The sequence below is a fragment of the Lonchura striata genome, chromosome 18 (genome assembly GCF_046129695.1).
Source record: "Lonchura striata isolate bLonStr1 chromosome 18, bLonStr1.mat, whole genome shotgun sequence".
NCBI lineage: Eukaryota > Metazoa > Chordata > Aves > Passeriformes > Estrildidae > Lonchura > Lonchura striata.
This window is the reverse complement of record NC_134620.1, coordinates 10967299-10987147: the sequence shown is the minus strand read 5'-3', so window position 1 is coordinate 10987147 and position 19849 is coordinate 10967299. Positions and strand designations below refer to the sequence as shown.

Genomic DNA, 19849 nt, shown 5'->3' with positions numbered 1-19849 from the left:
CCCTGTGCCCAGCGTGGGACAAGGGGGAAGCTGCAGGTGGGAGGAATGAAGGAGCTCCAGGAGGTGCCCTGACCAGGGACAGCTGCAGTTTTTGGACACAATAAAGCACTGAGGTGGAAGATGGAGCTTTATCCTGGTCCCTGGGGTGCTCCTGCAGGTGGAGTTACTGCTCTGAGCATGGGGCTGGGATGTGGGAGATGGGGAAGGTGCAGGACCTGGACCAGGAGGAATTTCCCAGGGATGAGTTCCACATCTCAGTGAGGTTCCTTGCTGTGACTTCCTGACTCAGAAGCAGCTGATGCCAGCTGCTGGCACCCAGGGAAGTCTCAGGGCTCTGAGCAGGGCTGGGATCTCACCTGATAGCTCTGACAGAGCAGCTCTTGGCTCAGAGAGCGCTCTGCTCTTAATCCATACCCAGGATTGCCTTTATGGAGCTGTCAGCCATGCCTAACTGCCCTTGATTATACCTTGCAGAGGAGTTTAATTCCCCAAATGATGCCATTAAAAGTCTCTCATTCATGCCAAGGTTCGCTTGGCCAAGTCTTGACCTGCTGTATTTTCCTCCTCCCTGTGCCCTCAGGGAGAACACCTTGCTTAGCAGAGCTTCCCTCACACCCTCAGCTCTGTGCTGGCAACACTTTCCCCTGTGTTTTCCAAAACCAAGATGTTACAGAGGCGCTGGGAGAAGAGATCCAGGCATGCTGGCAGCTGTGCTTGAAAGGAAAAGGGGTTGGGAACAGAATGTTTAAGGAGCAAAGATTCAGCTGGGCCTTGGCTGCTTGCAGCAGGATTAGGGAGAGTGGCAGCTGGGGATGGAAGTCACCACTCTGCTGCCAGCCCTGACCTGCTGGGTCTGACCTGTCTGCTCCCTGCAACAACTCCCCTCCCTGTTTGTGTGGGGTCCTATTTGGTTTTTGTCCCCTAATCGTGGCCCTGAGGAGCATTCAGTGACAGCTTCCTCAGCTGAGTGCCAGTGGTGAGCCAGAGAGGGCAGAGCTGCTGGCACTGCTGTGCAGATGGGATTCCTGGGCACAGCTGCTGCCAGGTGATGGCTGAATTAGGCATTGATGGAGAGTTGCAGTCATTTGGGACAGCTGTGTCACAGGAAATTTGTCAAACAAAATGAGAGGACAGAACAATGCTGTTAAAACATTAAATGTGAGATTTGGGTACCTGTATTAGATGACTTTTATCTAAGTGATGCTCAGTTCCCTCAGTTAATCCTCGGCTCATTGTTTTCCTACTGTGAAGTTTCTCAGAAATGAAACAACCCTTTTTTTATGCCTTTTTGAAGTAGCTGGTGATGCTCAGCAGGCAGAGCTGCATCAATCCTCTGTGAGATCTCCTGTGCCATTGGGAAAACCTGGGAGCAGAGGGGGCTCCTGTGCACCCACCCCACCACACTGCCCATGGCTGAAATTCCATTTTTTCCCCAACTCTCTCTGTCCTGCAGGTGAAGCAGATCATGGAGGAGGCTGTGACGAGGAAGTTTGTGCATGAGGACAGCAGCCACATCATCTCCTTTTGTGGTGAGTCTCCCATGCTGGCCTGGACTGGGCATTTTGGTGCTGTGCATCCCCTGCCTGGGCTGTGCCATTCCAGCTCCAGCTCCAGGACCTTGGGCTGGGGAAATGAGGAGTGCCAGAGGATGGATTCTTCTGGCAGAGGTCACAGTCCCTGAGGTCTTTGTGCTTTCAATATACAGGGAGGTGGCAAAAGAGGGAGGGGTGCTGGCAGTGTGTGCAGCCAGTGAGGAAGGACTAGAAACAATATTTTATTTTTTAAATTCCCTCGAGAATTGATCCAACTGAAAGTCTGTCAAGTCCAAATCTTTTCTGGAATAGGAGTTGATGGAAAGGAGGCTGAGCTTTCTCCTCTCCTGCTGGGCCCTCACATCAGAGACACCCAGGAGCCTGTTCCCAGCCCATAGCTCGTGTGGGGTTGACAGAGCAGAGCAGAAACTTCCAGGTGTGACTCATTCCCTGCTTTTCTGTGCAGCATGAGGCTCCTCAAACTAGGATTATTATTTATAGGCTCCTGTGACAGGGGGCTGAGGCATCCAGGCACGAAGGGCTCCTTGGTTCCTTCTGGCCTCTTAAGATGCTGCTGCATTTCCCTGGTTCCTGGTGTTCCCCTCCTGCTCCATCTGCTGTTCCTCTCACTGCAATGCTTCCTTCACCCTCCCCAGTGCTGTGGCTCTCCAGGAGCTGGGTGAGCTTATAAATAACTTCTTTCCCTGCCAAGCAGAGCGTGCTGCAAGCCTGACTCTGGCTGCCAGAGCTGCCCTTTTCCCTGGAGAGAGCTGCTTTCCCAGCAGAGCCCTCCTCACGGAGCCCTGGGGATGGAGGCAGGGGTCTGGCAGGGAAGGGCAGCAGCCCCCCTGGTGCTGTGGGGAGGGCTTTGGAGCAGACAAACACGAGCTGGCATCTGTCACATCCAGGCTACCCTGGGAGGCTGATGGGGAGCCCAGGATTTGGTGTCCACGTCAGCCAAGGCTGCTCAGCCTGAGAGGTTTGGATCGTGTCAGAGCTCAGGAATATCTTCAGTTCTTTTGCCAGGAATCAAAGCTCCCCTTTACCTGGGTGTAGCTGCACCACGTGCATCTGCTGTAGATGACATCCTGTGTGTCCTGGCTCTGCTGTGAGTTATATCCTGAGGGATGAGGAGAATCTCTTTGCAGTGGTGACACAACTGAGCTCCAAAACTCGTCCAAAAATCCTGCCATCACCCCTGGATTTCGTAGAGCACAGGGAGAGCTTTTCCTGTGGAAGCTGCATGTTTCTCTGCAGCTGGCCAGCAGGAGAGGTGTTTTGCACAGGTTCAGATCTGGCATTGGGAACAGATGCTGCTGGCAGCTCTGTCTGGGTGCTCTGTGCCAGAGGCCTGTCAGGAGTTGAGATTTCTCCCTGCCTGGCAGGAGCTGGGATGTGCTGCCTGTGACCTGAGCACAGTGAGAGCACCCGTGCTCCTGTTTCTCAGCTGGGAATTTGGGATGGAACTGGTGGCACTGGGAGCTCAGTTTTTGGGAGTGCATGTAACCCCTGTGGGTACCTGAGCTTTCAGCACCAGCCTGAGCTGGGCACTCCAAATGGGCACCCCTGGGTGCAGTCCCAGGCAGGTGAGGCTGTTTGTCACTTGGATTTCAGCCGTGGAGCATAGTACAAATGAGAGAGATGCTGGCTTTTCTGGCAAAGCCACGGAGCAGTTTGGGTTTGATTTTATTTGCAGCTGCACATAATCCTGGAGCAGCTGAAGCCCTCTGGGCTTTGGGAGGGCTTGTGCAGGGCCTGCTTTCAAAGCTGAACGCCCATGCAGTGGCTCTGCCTGGATGCTGGGGGTCAGCAAGGCTGGGCTGGCCCAAATCTGTTGTTGCTCTGCCAGCACAGGCTGTGTCTCATTCCCCCTCAGATGCTGCTGCTCAGCACCCAGCTCAGCATGGATCAAGGCAGGATAATGAGCCTCTCCCAGCCTGGGAGCTGCTGTGATGGGGCTGCATGGAATGCCTTTATCCATGTCTCCATGGAGGTGTTCAGCTGCAGGGAAGTGTGCCTTTCCAGGCAGGAGGTGAAGCAACATCTGGGCTCAACTCAGCAGCGCTGGCTTCCCAGGGAGGAGGGAGCAGAACTCCTTGTCAGCCCTGGATCAAGGGCCTGAGCACTGTGGATCCATGTGATATTCCAGTGCTTTGATCAGCCTGTTTAATCAGTCTGTGTTTGGCACTAGACATCCATCCTGAGCCCTCCCAGGGGCTTTGGGAAGGAGCTGGCAGCAGAGCCTGTGTGTGTGTGTGTGCCTTTCTGTGGAGTCATCGCTGGTTCCTGGGATCCCTGCTCACCCTGGCAGGGCAGGGAAGGTGTCTGGGGCTGTCTGGGCACTCACTGGGGTTTGGTGAGTGCCTCTGAGCACAGCACAGGACACGGAGTCAGGCACAGCCTTCCACAGGGGCTTAATGAGTGCTGGTGTCCCCGAGTGCCAGCGGAGTCCCCAAAGCCAGACTGAGCTGCTGGCACTGCCTGTGGTTTATCCCCAGGGTCTTTGTTCCTTTCAGCTTTTCAGAAAAATGCTTCTATGAACATTGAGATTTTTTTGGGGGAAATTGCCCCATTTCCTGTGCTGCTTTAGAAACCCTTGGGTGCCTGTCCTTGCTCCTGAGCTTTCTGCCCCTGACTTGCACCATCCCAGCAGAGGGAGTGAAACCTCCTGTTCCAGCTGTGCCCATCCCTCAGACTGGGCTGAAGAGAAGACATCAGGGAGATGCTGATTTCTCCACAATCTACAAGAAACCACACAAAAAAAAAAAAAAACCCACAAAAAAGGAGTGTCAGCCTGTTTGCCCAGCACAAGAATTGCCCTGCCTGGAGAAGCTGTGGTGCTTGTTGCTAATTCCCATGTGGGATGGGATTACAATGTCCTGAAGCCCATGTGGGGATGTCTCTGCCTTCACATTTACTGTCTGAGGAGTTTTAGGAGCTTCCATCCATGGAAGTGTTCAAGGATAGGTTCAAGGTCTTAGAGCAACCTGGTCTAGTAGGAGGGGTCCTGATGAACAGTCCCTTTCTGGATTCCTTGCAATCCCCTCAGATCCTGGGGGTGCTGTGAGGTCTCCACACAACCTTCTCTTCTCCAGGCAGAACAGCCCCACCTCTCTCAGCCTGACTCCATAAGTGTCTTGGTTTGACAAGACAGGAGTCTGTGGAGGAAGGCAAAAGCCTCCTGTGAAATGGAAAAGGTAAACCCCTCCCTCTGAATTACCACAATTTTAAAAAAGGCCTTCAGGCAAAGATATGGGAATGGGAATAACAGTTCTTTACTAGGAGAAAAACTAAATAGAAATAATAATAATAAAAAAATGTAATTAGTACAAACGAAACTAGTGATAGAGTTAGAAACCTGACACCCTGAGGAGTCAGGGTGTTGGTAGTAGTCCAGTTAAATGGTGGCTGCTCCTCCTGGAGTGGCAGATGAAATGCTGCTGAAGTGGTGATCTCTAGAAGGGTGGAGTTTTCTCTGAAGGTCGGGTAGTAGTTGGGCTTGGTCTTCCTCTGGGAATTCAGCAGGGAAGAAGCTGCTCCTCTGGGAATCCAGTGAAGGGGCTTCCAGTGTCTCAAAAAGTGCAGATTTTATGCAGGTAGGAGTGCTTGGCTCCTCCCTCTGGGTGGAGCATCTCACCATGGGATGATGCAACTTTACCAGTCATGCAGTGAGTCATTCCATGGCCATTAACAGAAGAGATCTCCCTGGAGGGAGACATTGTTCTTGGAAGAGATAAGAAACCTGCCCCACCTCCAACAGATGGCAATAGAATCCATGCTTATCTTACAAGCCAGGACAATAGGGAAGGTGCTCCAGTGACCCCAAGGCTGGCTCTGTTGGGTAGAGCGTGGTGCTACTAAAGCCAAGATTTCGTGGTGCTAACAACTGTGTGTCCCACTGACGGGTCTATCCCTCAAAGAGCTGGGCTGGATGATCCCTGTGGGTCCTTCCAAGTGGGAAAACCCTGATCCTGAGGCCTGTGCTCTCTGCAGCCGCCGTGGAATGCTGTGTGCTGTTCGGGCTGAAGCGGAGGGCGGCCGGGTTCCTGCGCAGCAACAAGATCGCAGCGCTCTTCATGAAGGTGGGCAAGAGCTTCCCCCTGGCAGAGGAGCTCTGCAGGAAGGTGCAGGACCTGGAGCAGCTCATTGAGAACGCGTAAGGCACCAGCAGGGCTGCCAATCCTCTCTGCTCGCTCGAGTTTTGGGGTGGGAAGGGTGGTTTGGGTCCAACTTGTGCCTCGACAGGAGGAATTGCTCCTTCAGTCTTCTCCTGGGTTTTTATATCTTGACTAAACTGGTTGCTGTGGTTTAAGCAGTTCTAAATCTCTCTGCCTCTGCTCTGGTGCTTCAAGGACAGCTGAGCACGCTGCTCCTGAGCTGTCATGGTTCATGGACCAGTTCACCAAGCCAGCTGGAACCATGTTTGGCCTCAGTGTGCAGGGCTCAAAGCTGCAGTAATTCAGCTGCTGTTTGGGAGAGGATTACTCATCCTTGGACAATTAGCAGGGAGATGGATGGAGCAGCTACCTGCGGGCAGGAATTTTGAGCTGTCCCAAGATGAGCTGCTCTGCCTGTGAGCTCAGCTGTGGAAACGTGTGTGGGCTGGAGGACTGTGCTGAGGGCGAGCAGAGTTCTGGGGTGTCTTTACAGCAGGGAATTGATTTGGTGACCTCTGGTTCCAAATGCAGGTGTGGCCCCTCTGGAGCAGGGGATGGGATGGGGACAGGAAGCACCTCCAGAGCTAATTCCCTGCAATCCCCCAGCCACTATGGTCAACACCCCCAAACTCCTGGTGGCAGGAGTGCCCTGGGCTCCCTCAGAGTTCAGGGGTGAGCCTGTGGTGTTGTTGTCTCTTGTCTCGTACCTCTAAAGGCGGAACCAAGCCCAGGGGGTCCCGGAGAATGTGCGCAAGGTGCCGAAGCTGCCCAACCTGTCCCCTCAGGCCATCAAGCACCTCTGGATCCGCACGGCCCTCTTCGAGAAGGTCCTGGATAAAATCGTGCACTATCTGGTGGAGAACAGCAGGTGAGCACTGGCACAGCCCACCCAGGTCCTGTCCGTGGCACTGGGGGTGTTGCTGCCTGGGCAACACCAGTGTCCACCTGGGCCAGGGTGGCACAGGCCAGGTGTGTCACTCAGTGCCCATCGTGGGGACTCTGGTGGATGCCCTGCTTCTGGTGAACACTGTACACTCCCTAAAATACAGGCCACAGTGGCCCTGGTGATGGCTGGGTTGTCAGGGCTGTGTTGTCTTTGTCTTCTGGGATCTGCATGCTCAGGTGTCCTGTCCTGGGACAGGTTAGTTAGGAGATGGTGATGCTTGCAATGTGCTGCAGGAGGGTTGCTGCTCCCCAGGAATTTCTGTTTAGGGCTTCTTACCCTCTCCCCATCAAGGGGAGATACAGAAAGAGAAGGGCATGATGAGGATTTAAACCACTGTCTATAACTTTGTGGTGCTCCATCGTTCTGCTGTCCTTTATTTCTTCTAGTAAGTACTATGAGAAGGAAGCTCTCCTGATGGATCCTGTGGATGGGCCAATTCTAGCATCTTTACTGGGTAACACTTTATTTACTTGCTTTCCTCCAAACCCATGCTCCCAAATCTGTGACCTGCAGGTTCAGGAGGTGACTGTGGGGTCAAGGCTGGCTCTCTTATGTTTGGGGTGTTCCTCTCCACAGTGGGGCCCTGTGCACTGGAATACACCAAGATGAAGACTGCTGACCACTTCTGGACAGACCCCTCTGCAGATGAGCTGGTCCAGAGGCACCGGATCCACAGCTCCCACTGCCGCCAGGACTCGCCCACCAAGCGCCCGGCGCTCTGCGTGAGTGGGGCATCACCTCTCTCTGCTCCTCCTACATCCACAGCATCTGGGCTCCCTTTGCTTGGAAAGGCCTGTGGAGCCCTCTGATGAGTAAAGTCTTTGAGGCAGAGGTGGTGGGAACGTGGCCCATGAGAGCCCTGGGGTGCCAGCCCCTCCTGGCGCTGCATGCCAGGGTCTGTGTCCCTTGGGACCATCATGTATGTACAGAAAGCTGGGTTTGCTCTGTGCATTAACAAAATTCACTCCTGGGGATTCTCTGAGCTTGGACAGAGTCAGAAATCCCCACAGAGGACCCTGAGGGAAGGATTGCTAGTGGTTTCTCTCAGAAGTGGGTAAGTGAGGAGGGAATGAGGTTCAAGAGGTGCTTTTGGGAAGCCAGAGGCTGTCTGTGCTTACCTCACATTCCTGGCTGTCTCTTGCAGATTCAGAAAAGACATTCCAGTGGCAGCATGGATGACAGGCCATCCCTGTCTGCCAGGGACTACGTGGAGTCCCTGCACCAGAATTCCCGAGCCACACTCCTGTACGGCAAGAACAACGTCCTGGTGCAGCCGGTGAGTTCCTGCTGGGAAACCTGGGCTTTGAAACTCTGCTCTGCTCCTCAGCACCCTATTCTGTCCCAAATTGCTCTTGGATGGAGAAAAGCCCTTTTTTCATCTGGGAAGACAGTGAGTGGATTGTGTTTGTGGAGGTCTTGGTGATATGGATCCTCCCAGTGGGATGGAAGAGCTCTGCTCCTCTCCCTGCCTGTTCTTTACCACAAAACTCCTCCTTCTGTCCCGTGCTGCTTCTTGCAGTCAAATAAATAAAATGCAAACTGCTTTTAGGTGGAACTATTAATTTTTCCTTGCTGGGCAGTTGCTCTTAGCCTTTTTCCAAGGCCTTGAGGTGTCCTAGAGTCTCTGCTAGGAGGTTTCCCAGGGACACAGCGGGTTCCTCCCTGCTTGTGACCGGGTGGGCAGGGCTGTGTGAGGGGGGCCACAGCTGAGCTCCAGGGCGTTGTGCTTGTGGCATCTTCCAGCTGACTCTGTCGCCGTGTTTCTCTTCCCAAGCGAGATGACATGGAGGCAATCCCAGGATACCTGTCCCTTCACCAGACTGCTGACATCATGGCACTGAAGTGGACCCCCAACCAGCTGATGAACGGCTCCGTGGGCGACCTGGACTACGAGAAGAGGTGACTGGCTCTGAGTGTGCCAGAGCAGGAGGGGAAACTGTTCCCCTGGGTCAGAGTTTGGATCTGGGGTGCAAAGCCATCACTGTTTTCCCAGAGAAAACGCCATCATCCTTGAGCCTGTCATGGGAAGGAGGCAGGGAGAGGGTGGCAGGAGGTGGTGTGAGGTGTGTGTCTGCTGGGAAGTGCTTGAGGGAGTGGGGCTTGTTCCAAAACACACAACATGGTTTCATTTGTTGCCCTGGGGGATTTTCTGAGGGGAATTCCCTCCCTCTCTCCCAGCACACCATGCTCCTGGATTTCTCCTGGCTCCAGAAAGCTGGGAGTGTTTAGGACACTGATGCTTTGACCTAGAGATCTCTAGCAGAACTTGGCCTCGATTTTGTGCATAGTCAGTTGTATTTTTTGGGTTTTGTTTACCTGTGTGCTTTTCATCTCCCCTTTCTTCTTGGCCCCTGGGCCATTCAGTTGTGCCTGGTACCCTTCCCTAAAATCTGTTTTCATCTCTACACTCCTTTTCTGAGTTCTTGCCTTGGGCATCAGCCTAAGCTCTAAAAATTCCCAGTGTCAAGACGTGACCAAGGAAGAGAGGAGGCAGATGGCACAGTAAGTATGACTGTACAAGGAGTCACTCTTGCACACCTTCCCGTCCTTCATGAGCTGTTTTTAATGTTATTTAAGCACTATTTTTATGAAGTGGCAGATGCTGCTGCTGCTCAGAATCTGGAAATTTGCTTTGTTGCAAAGAAGTGGGATGTGATTGAGTGCTGACACCCTTGGACAGCAGTGCTGGGCTCGCCACAGGGATGAAACCCTGCCTCTCTGCTCTGTCTGGTGGCCACCAGCTCTCCAGCATTGCTCAGACACCTCGAGGTGCTTGTGCTGAGACAGTTCTTGAACAGAAACAGCTGAGACCAAATCTGTTGTGAGCTTGGGAAAAGCCCCACAAATTGTGAGGGTTTATTTCCCTTCCCAGGGAAGAGCAGCAGCTTGGACCTAACTGCACATTTCCTTGGGGCTCCAGAGCTGCTCCTGAGGGATTCTTGGGGTGCTCTGCAGGCTCCAGTCCCTCCCTGCAGTTGCCAGGATCCATGGACACGTTTCCTTTGTCTGAGAACAGTGTGAGGGCAGAGAAACCACCCAGGGCAGGCAGGGCAGGACTGGCCCTGGCTGAGCTGAAGTGGCAAGGACAATTCCTGGTTCCTGGTTCTGGAGGGATGTTGTCACTCATCAGGCTGGCATCACTGCTCTGGGAATCTCATCCTTTCTGTGGCTTTGGCTGCTGCCAGGAGATCAGGAGCAGGGTTTGGAGCTGCTGTGAGCAGCAGCAGAGCCTCTCACACCCTTGAGGCTCACGGCTTCCCTGTCCCTCTGTTCCAGCGTGTACTGGGACTATGCCATGACCATTCGCCTGGAGGAGATCGTGTATCTGCACTGTCACCAGCAGGGTAAGGCACAGCTGGGGCTGCTGGGGGCTGTGCCACCTGGCACTTCATCCCTTACCTCTGGGACACTGTTTGCTTTGGCTCCAGGGCAGATGCCCACAGCTCTGGTGGCCACTATGATTTCAGTGCTTCTAGAAAAGTCTTTCCTCAGCTCCTGGGAAAGCTCTGATTTCCAAAGGGGTGATCCCAGCAAGCCTTTTCCAGAGCCTGTCTTATCGTGGGCTTGGAGGAGAATCCCCACAAGGAAGAAAATCCTTATTTTCCATTCCCTGAGCTTTCCTGCCTCTCAGCCTGTGCTGTTTCCCTCCCTGATGGCCGTGTCTGCTCTCGCTGTTGCCAACAGTAGACAGCGGTGGCACGGTTGTCCTGGTGAGCCAGGATGGCATCCAGAGGCCACCTCTGCGTTTCCCCCGTGGAGGGCACTTGCTGCAGTTCCTGTCCTGCCTGGAGAACGGCCTCCTGCCCCACGGGCAGCTGGATCCACCCCTCTGGTCACAGCGGGGAAAGGTGGGTGCCTGCTCCTGCTGGGGCTCCCCTGTGGACCCTCTGCCTGGCATTAGTGGCTGCTGTGTTTTAAATGATCCCCTCCCAGAATTAATAAATTCAATTAATTAATATTAAAATCTGGTGGTTGGGTTTAGCTAATGGCCTTGCCTAGCCATACAGACCCTTCTGGAAAGCTGGGGGGGTGCTATGGGAGGGCTTTAGCTCTCTGGGCTGTACTTGCCCTGTGCCCAGCAGGGTCATGGATTCACCTGCCACTGGAAACTTGATCCAGGGGCTGCTCCAGCCCAGGGAATGTGCAGACATGGCAAAGCAGGTGGGGCAGGAGCTCGGGAAGGGAGTGGTTGGACATGGGTGGCTCGTGAAGGGCAGGTCCTGCTCCCCAGGGAAAGGTGTTCCCCAAACTGAAGAAGCGAAGCCCCCAGGGCTCCTCTGAGTCTGCATCTGACAAGGAAGATGACGAAGCCACGGATTATGTCTTCAGGATCATCTACCCCGGGACACAGACAGAGTTTGGTGAGTGCAGGGCAGGCTTGGAGGGGGTTGGAGCAGCTGGGGCACGGCGCTGATGGGCACGGGGCAAACTGGGAGGTGGTTCCAGGGCAGGGGCTCTGGCTGTGCCAGTGCTGCCTGATTTAAATGCCATCATTCCTCCCTGGGAGGGAGAACATCATTCCTCCCTGGCACAGAGAACAGCCAGATGTGGCTGCCCCATCCCTGGGAAGGTTCAAGGCCAGGCTGGATGGGGTGTGAAGCAACCTGAGATCATGGAAGGTGTCCCTGCCCATGGCAAGGGGTGGAACTAAATGATCTCTGAAATCCCTTCCAACCCAATCATTCCATGATTCTATTTTTTGTGTTTTGTGGGGTTCTGTTTTGGTTTTGTTGGGTTTTTTGTTTGTTTGTTTTGTTTTAACTTCCACTTGCTACCAAGTCCTTTGTTTCTGCAGCTGCACAGCAGCATTAATGGTCAGCAAAAACCCCTCTTAGTAATACTCACATAATTTTAGTAAAAAGATTCACTTTGGTCACTTGGGGGCCACCTTCTGCCACCACAAGCCCCCAGGGCTGAATCTTCTCTTGCTGCACTAAATCCAGTGATGCTCCTTCAGTGTGGCTCCTGCAGCACAAAGGGGAGGTCCCAGCACCCTGCTCTGGGTGCTGCCAGGCTGCACCCTCCTGTCTTCAGTCCCTAACTCGAGGGAGGGGATGCTGCTGGATTCTCCAAACCAGAAATGCCTCTTCATGTCTGGTGGTGAATGATCTGAACCTGGCTGAAATGTCTGTACATGTGTCCTCACTCTTCTGTGGGATGCCAAGAACTGTTTCCTGGCCTCTGGGGACATCATAGGTGACTTTAGAAGGGGGAGAGCATGAGTTTTAGATGGAAGACTTGTGGAGTGTTCTTTAAAAAAAGCTCTGAAATCGGATGGAAACCTTTTCCCTACATTTTGGAGGCTATGAGGGAGAAATTACATCCGCTGTGACTTTTCCATAACGTCATTTGAGATTATACTTGGTTCTCCCTGCCTTCAGCTGACTAACACAATTCAGTGAGTCAGATAAAAACCTGATTGAAGCTAAAACAGCAGATAAAGATGTGCCTTTCTGTGGCTGCCTTTTGATCTACCCCTTAAAATTCCATGCTGGGGGCCACATTTTCTGGGAAATGAATTGCTGCCACCTCCTCGGCTGGCATCATCACAGCTTGTGCTGTTCCTGTGCACCTCCTCAGCCAGGGGTGGAACTGCATCATTCTCTCTTCTCCACAGATTCTTCCTTTCTCCCCTTTCATTGGTGCCTTTGTCCTCTCTCTGTGTCTCTAGTTGCCACTAATGGTGCTTTTCACCCATTCCTTGCACCCATGACTGCTGGGAGAGGGAAGATCGTGAAGATTCCAGCTGGAAGCAAGATGGTGGTGATCCCTAAATGGTGCCTGAGTCTCCCTGGCAGATCCCGAGCTCTCCGTGCTGCTCTGGGCACCTCTTGGCATCAGTGTAATGAGCTGTTGGTTGGGTCTGGTGCTCAGCTCACCTGTGTTGTCACTTGAGAGCTCCTGCAGAGCTGGCCCTGTCACCACTGACTGTCACTGACCCATCAGCTCAGTGGGAGGGGACGGGACTTCTGTGGGAATAATTCAGTATTTTTCCTGCCAATGTCATTCATTCCTTATCACAAGCAGGGAGAGCCACTGAGACCAAGGGAGAGCGAGGACACCTTTGCCCAGCCAGAAGATGAAATTTCTGCCACAATTTAATTTCCAAGGAGGAATAAAGAGGATTATTCCTCGTGGCCTGGGCTGTGTGTGGGTGGTACCTGAGCAGAACCCGAGGCCTTTGCAGTAGCAATTTGAGTTTAAGCAGGGATTAACAAGTGACAACATGCAGAGCTCCTGCTGTGCCTCTCAACCTCTTCATCCAAGTCTTCATCTCCTGTCTTGTGATTTGGATGCTCCCTTCTTTCCCTGAACTTTGGATGGCATCCTTTGGAGGACGGGCCTTTTCCCTTGCAGTAATCCACTCTTCCTGGGACAGCAGCTGATTTCAATCCTGTTTTCTCTCTGGAGCCTTGGTGTTGGGTTTCCGCCTTGGTCAGCACGAAGCAGTTTAAGATCAGCTTTCTGAATTAGCTGGTTAATTAGCAATAGTTCTCTCTAATCAGTGCTCTTTGTTCCCTTCCCTTTCTCCTGAGCTCACCAGTGCTGTGATTCCTGTGCTGGCTCCTGCTTGGCTGCTGGAGCCTCCTTGGGAAGAGCAGGATGCTGCATTTGCCAGTGAAAGCTCTCTCTCTGTTGGGCCCCTGTAGCTCCCTGACTGCAGGGCAGTGCCAGGCTGTAGCTGATGCTCCTCTCTGCCCTCCTGCAGTGCCCCAGGACCTGATGGACGCTCCGGGGGCTGTCCTGCCCCCCATGTGGCAGCCCAGCACCCGCAAATCCTCCTGTTCCTCCTGCTCCCAGAGCGGCTCCTCCGACGGGGGCCCTGCCAATGGCTGCAGCCACGAGAGGTACGAGGGCACAGGGGCACAGCAGGGCCAGGGCTCAGTGGCCAGGAACCATGGCAGGCTCAGTGGGATGTGCCCGGGGTGAGGCTTGTCCCTGTAGCTGGGACATCTCAGCTGCTCCATAGCCTGGCAGCAGGAATTGCTGCTCTGAACCGGGGCAGCGTTCCTGGTGAATCTCTGCAGGCAAAGCTGGATCAGGGGGATCAAAGCCAGGCTGAGGGGATGCACAGGAGTGTTTTCTGCCCTCACATCCTTTTTTTGTTGGCAGAGCTCCGCTGAAGCTGTTATGTGACAACATGAAGTACCAGATCCTGTCCCGGGCTTTCTATGGATGTGAGTACTTGTCACCCCCCTGCTGCCCTGGGATGTGTGACAGGAGAAAGGGTGATGTCCTGGTCTCCGGGCTGGGAGTGATGCTGGGGCAGCTGGCAGTGGCTGGGGGAGCTGGGACCAGCCTGCTGCACGTGCTGGGCTCTGCCTCTCAGCCTTGACCCCATGAGCAGCAGCACTGGGGGTTACAAGATGAGCGACCTGCCCCAGTAGACTCCCTGCTCCAAGCATGGATGTGGCTGCAGGGAGTCTCCCCCAGGGCCCTCTCAGGGTCAGCTGGTGAGACCCCAACAGTGTGAAAGTCCTTGTTCCCCAGCCCAGCAGCTGAGGAAGAGGTCTGGAATACGTGAAGTCAAGTTTTTTTTCAAGGTTGTTTATTTCTCCTCATCTGTAATATTTTTTCTTTGACCTGCTGAGGTCTGCCGAGTGCAGAAGTACACTAGTGCAGTCTGGTATGCCCTCTGGGTGGTGTTTACCTTTTATATCAAAAGTTACATATAGTCTGTTTATAACAATGCACCAGTATCTAACATCTATGTTGGACAGTGTGTCCCTACCCTAAATCAATAGAAAAGTGTCACCATCACACCAAGACATGGAGGACAAAAAGAAAGGAAAGAAGGTCATGACATGCACAGATTCCTCCATCTTGTACCCCTGAATTACATTCTAAAACCCCTAAAATTCTACTTTTCCCAGCCTGTGTCAATTCCCCTATTACACTACTCAAACCCTTGTGGCTTGTAATTCCTCATACAGAGTTGGCAGCCTCTCCCACAGGCTAAAATAGAAGCCACAGGTGTTTTTGACTTCTTGCCAAGGTCTCTGAGACCCCCGCCAGGGTCTGGAGACATCCAGAGGGATGTCCTGGACTCCAACACAGCCCCACCAGATCGTTCTGCTGCTCTTCATCCTCACGTTTCCCAGAGTTCCAGAGCTGAAGGTGTGGTGTTCCTGTGGTGTTCCTGCTGCAGGGTTGGCCTACTGCAGGCACCTGTCCACGGTGAGGACGCACCTGTCGGCGCTGGTGAACCACAGCATCGTGTCCCCTGACGTGCCCTGCAGCGCCAGCGCGGGGCTCACCGTGGACATCTGGCACAGATACCTGCAGGACAGCTCGGTAGGGCCACCCCTGGGGACACACCAGCTCTGCTGGGCTCGGGGAGCCCAGGGCAGTGTCACTGAAGCGGGCGTGGCACAGGGAGGGAGCTGGTGAAGCACATCAAGATGTTCCTCAAGGAGGGAAGTCAGCCAGGCTGTCCCAGGCTGAGCACAGCCTGAGGCTCCTGATCCTTGGCGTGTGTGAGCTGGGGAGTGAGCACTGCTGTTCTTCAAGTGGTTCTGCTCAGAGCCTGCCTGCAGCAGTGGCTGTCACCCAAGTTCTGCTGTCCTGAGTGGGGTCCTGCCAGCTCAGAGGCACAGCAGTGGCCCTCGGTGACTTTGGTGAGCCACTCTTTGGTGTGGAGAGCCAAAATGTCCCCCCACAGCCTCTGGCTCTACTTAAGCCCAGGCAGGGCTCTGAGGGATCATGGGCAGTGGGGCTGGGGAATCTCTAACACAGAGACTAGAGAGAGATAAAGAATAAAGTAGGTATTTATTAGAAGGCCTCAATAGATCCACCTTGGGCAGCACAAGAGCCCAGCCAGGGCTGCACCCAAGATGAACCAAAATGGTCACAAAATGCACGACTGCTCACAGGGTCTCTCACTTTTATAAGTTCTGGTCCATTTGCATATTGGAGTTAATTGTCCACTTACAGATTTAGCTTATGAAGTCCCATCCTGCTTGTTTTTCTCTCTTCAGCCCACGTTGTTTGTGCTCTTGGGCCTGAGATTTGTATCATTTGTCCTTGGTCCCCAGCTGGAGCAGGAATTGTTTTGTCTCCCTGCTCTGTGCAGAGAGCTCACCATCCCCTAATATAAAGCTCAGAGCTACACACCAAAGCAGCACAGAATGTGAAAAATATAAAAGCTAAAATCTGAGGCATCAGCTGGGGTGCTGATGGGTGGCACAGCCAGGCTGGGGACACCCATACATCCTGGCTGTGTCTGTGCCCTGACCCAGGTTCTTCCCGCAGAGTTACGAGGACCAGGAGCTGCTGCGGCTGATCTACTACGGCGGCATCCAGCACGAGATCAGGAAGGCTGTGTGGCCCTTCCTGCTGGGCCATTACCAGTTTGGGATGACAGAGGCAGAGAGGAAGGAGGTTGGTGAGGGTGTGCTGCCTGGTGTGCTCACTGGTGTGCCCTGGTGCTGCCCGATGAGCCCACTGTGCCTCACGTCCACTCTGCACCGGGCTGTAGGTAGGAGTGGGGCAAACCCTTGGATCAGCAGCCATTGCTAGGGCCAAGCTTCTCACTGACCTGTGCAGTGCCTTGTGCACCTTGGGAGGGCAGGGAGGAGATGGATGGGTGTTTTTCCATCCAAAATTTTTGTGCAGGATAAAGGTGGCTGTGTCCCACGAGCCGCAGTTCACACGAACGTGCACCGCCCTGTGTGGGGCACAGCTGGGGCTGGTTTGGGGCTCTGCAGGGACAGCCTTTGCCAGCCCCTGTCCCCTCGTGTCCCAGGCTGACGAGCAGACCCGGGCGTGCTACGAGCACACCATGGCAGAGTGGCTGGGCTGCGAGGCCATCGTCCGGCAGCGCGAGAAGGAGTCGCACGCCGCAGCCCTGGCCAAGTGCTCCTCGGGGGCCAGCCTGGACTCCCACATCCAGAGGATGATGCACAGGGACTCCACCATCAGCAACGAGGTGAGGGCTTGGGCAGTGCCCACCCGGAGTCTGTGTGGGGTGGAGACACAGGTCCTGCCCAGCCTCCTCCTGTGCCCACCTGTGCGCCTTGTTCCTCACTGTATTCTGTGGAAGTGAAATGCTCACTGCCTGATGCACTCCTGGGGGCATGGAAGATGGTTTGAAGTAGGGGTGAGGAGGAAGAGCATGTTCCTGGTGCTAAGGGGCTGTGAAGCAGGGCACTGGGCTTCCTGGCTTCCTTTTCCAGCATGGAGCAAGCCAAAGCACACCCTCATCCACAGCACCTTGGGACTGGCTTTTAGCAATGCAGTGAGGAATGAGATCCACAGCCCAAACCGAAGGGTGTGGAGGGAAAAGCCTGTGAAAGGAAAGGCAATCCTGGGAACAGAGTCCAGGGAGTGTTTCCATGAGAGTTTTGTCCTTGGAGGAGAAGAGCCCAGCATGGCAGAGCATTCCCTGACCTCAGGCTGCTGGCCCAGAGGGGAGCTGAGCGCTGGAGATTTGATCTGCTTCCCTCTGGGAAGTTTATGTGAGTGCTTTGGGAAAGAAATGAGCTCAGCCCCAGTCCTGCAGGCTACGTGTGTGCCCAGAGAGGGAGAGATGCAGGGAAGGCAGGTCTGAGCCAGGGGCAGGGTGGAACTGGATGATGCAGCTCTCAGGGTGAGCAGCTCCATTGGCTGAAGCCCTGGGAATCATTCCCATCCCCTCAGCATCTCCACCGTGGCTCTTCCTTTGGACCCACGTGGGAAGGGAGCTGGCAGAGTGAACACACGCAAAGTTCCCCCCTTTTTCCATCTGAACCTGAAATTTCCTGTTTTAAGTGCTCCCATGGTAATGGAGGAAAACTGTCGCCCTTCCTTTCCCCACTAGAGCCTTGCCCAGCAAACACCCACAATAGAAGGGTGGGGACAGCTGCTGTTCTGAATGTGCTGTATTTTCTTAAAAATCCTATTGTTTGTGTGTGATGTCATGGCCACGCTCTGCACCTCTGCTCAGTTAATGGGGAGGACTCGCTCTCATTGTGGGCTGGTTGTTCAGAGGGACCCACGGAGCCAGGCTGGTGCCTGCAAAGCCCAGCCCTTCCCTCTGTGCTTCAGCTGGAAGCCAGAACAGGGTGCTCGTGACTTTGAGAGGAGCTGCTTCCACTGAGTCTGGCTTAAAGCATCAATATTTGTCCTTGAGGAAAAGGAAAAAAGCATGAATATGCTTGGAGGGACTGTTTTATAGCCTGACTTCATCGTTTATGTAAACTGAGCTGGGCTGAGCTGCACTGCTGCCAAATTAGGACAGAGATTTGTAGAAATTCTCGCTCCAAGGAGGCAGCGTGACCTCCGTGCAGGCCAGAGGAAAGCAGCTCCTTCAGGCCCAACACACAGCCCTTGAACCTGACAAAGCTTTGGCTTTGTCACCCTCCCAGCAGTGTCAGGGCTGAGGCAGGGCACTGTGCTGGGTGATGCAGCAGCACTGATGTGACAGGAACGTCCTCCGTGGATCAGATATTTACTGGATGCATTTTCTGTTTGTTCTTCAGCCAAGGAAGGGCCACCTCTGCTTGAGTTCCCTCACCCTGACCCCTTTGCTTTTCTTTTCTTTCTCACTTTTGCCTGTCCCCCGCAGTCCTCGCAGAGCTGCAGCTCCGGCCGGCAGAACCATGCCCGGCTGCAGAGCGACTCCAGCTCCAGCACCCAGGTGAGCACCTTGTCCCCCCATTCCTTGTCCCTCCATTCCTTGTCCCCCCATTCCTTGTTCCCCCATTCCTTGTCCCTCTATTCCTTGTCCCCACGGCTCTGCCTCGGCACAACCACAGCAATTTCTGGCAAACAGAAGCAGTGTTGGAAGTGGTAAATGAGTCCCCAGCTTGCTTTGGAGCTGCTAATGTCAGAACTGTATTCTCCTTGGGCTGTTCAATGTTCACCTGCCAGCTCTGGCCTCACACCCGAAGGCCCACGGCTGCTCCCTGTGTTCATGGCCAGTTGAAATTTCTGCCCAGTATATAATGCCAAGCAAAGCATAGTCCTTTGTAGCAGGGATTTGTGGGCTTGGAGTTGTGCAAATTACTCAAATCCAGGCAGAAGAAGCTAAAGGGGGATTTTCCTCCCTCTCCACTGCTGGGATAATGGGCATTATGAGTACACAGCTCTTGGGGATGTAGTGCAAATGTTCCCAACACTTGCTGAATGCCTGGGGTGCCTTCCCACTTTGCAGATGTTTGAATCTGTGGATGAGGTGGAGCAGACTGAAGTAGATTCTCAGCTGGAAGATGGCAAACAGAGCAAGATCCCCAATGGGACAGTCCCCAACGGCACGTGCTCCCCTGATTCTGGGCACCCCTCTTCCCAGAACTTCTCCATCACATCGGGGTTCTCGGAGCGGAGCTTCAGCAACGAGGACAGTGCCCTGGAAACCACCAAATCCTCATCCAGCTCCCAGGGAAAGGCTGCTGCGTCTGACATGCCAGCCCCACCAGACATGGACAGTGTCCAGCAGGAGAAGCTGCAGGGCCAAGACAGCCTGGAAGGTGAATTCCCTGCTGGTGGAAGCGTGGATTTTGTCCCCATGGGTGAGGGCTCGGCGGGGCTCCTGCGTGACAGTGACACTGTGGCCCTGACTGTGGTGGAGAGCTGGGCAGACAGCGAGGCTGAGAAGCAGAGCCTGGTGGAGAGTGAGGACAACCTCTCTGAGGAGCCAGAGATGGAGAGTCTGTACCCACAGCTGGACTCTCTGACTGTGACTGATCTGACCAGCAGTGAACCAGCTGCTCTCTCCTCCACGGGTGTCACCTACTCTGTAAGTACAGACCTGGCATGGGGAGGTTCCTTCCTGGCTGTCTCACAGCCCACAGAGCAGCTGGGCTGGGAAGGGCCCTCTGGAGATCATCCAGTCCAACCCCCCTGCCAAGGGAGGGTCAGTTGGGGTAGGTGACACAGGAACGTGTCCAGGTGAGTTTGGGATGTCTCCAGAGAGGGAAATTCCCTGCACTCCCTGAGCAGCTGCCACTCTGCATGGGAAGAAGTTTTTCCTCATGTTGTTTTGTTTCAGTTTATGGCCATTCCTCCTTGTGCTGTCACTCAGCACCACTGAAAAGAGTCTGGCACTCTCCTTTTGGCACATGATTTGTTTGTATGGATTGATGAGATTTCCTCTCAGTCTTCTCTTCTCTAGACTGACCAGGCCCAGTTCCACAGTCTCTCCTCATCAGAGAGATACTTCAGACTCCAAATAATCTCTCTGGCAGCTCCTTGTCTTTCTTGAGCTGTGGAGCCCAGAACTGAACACCACACTCCAG

At 54.0% G+C, this 19849-nt stretch overlaps 1 protein-coding gene across 2 annotated transcripts in view; it reads left to right on the top strand.

Annotated features, from left to right (window-relative positions):
* Positions 1-19849, top strand: part of SGSM1 (small G protein signaling modulator 1) — a 37369-nt gene that overhangs the window by 8452 nt on the left and 9068 nt on the right. Inside the window, exons 3-20 of one of the 2 annotated variants that reach the window (XM_077787214.1) lie at positions 1454-1529; positions 5526-5688; positions 6405-6557; positions 7022-7089; positions 7212-7357; positions 7780-7911; positions 8410-8534; positions 9912-9979; positions 10320-10483; positions 10867-10996; positions 12307-12477; positions 13345-13483; positions 13749-13813; positions 14785-14930; positions 15888-16016; positions 16381-16563; positions 18181-18252; positions 18769-19350. In XM_077787214.1, coding sequence (XP_077643340.1) covers positions 1454-1529; positions 5526-5688; positions 6405-6557; positions 7022-7089; positions 7212-7357; positions 7780-7911; positions 8410-8534; positions 9912-9979; positions 10320-10483; positions 10867-10996; positions 12307-12477; positions 13345-13483; positions 13749-13813; positions 14785-14930; positions 15888-16016; positions 16381-16563; positions 18181-18252; positions 18769-19350 — 2712 coding nt within the window. The remainder of the gene's footprint in view (positions 1-1453; positions 1530-5525; positions 5689-6404; positions 6558-7021; positions 7090-7211; positions 7358-7779; positions 7912-8409; positions 8535-9911; positions 9980-10319; positions 10484-10866; positions 10997-12306; positions 12478-13344; positions 13484-13748; positions 13814-14784; positions 14931-15887; positions 16017-16380; positions 16564-18180; positions 18253-18768; positions 19351-19849) is intronic. The other variant, XM_021544704.2, reaches the window with a different exon arrangement.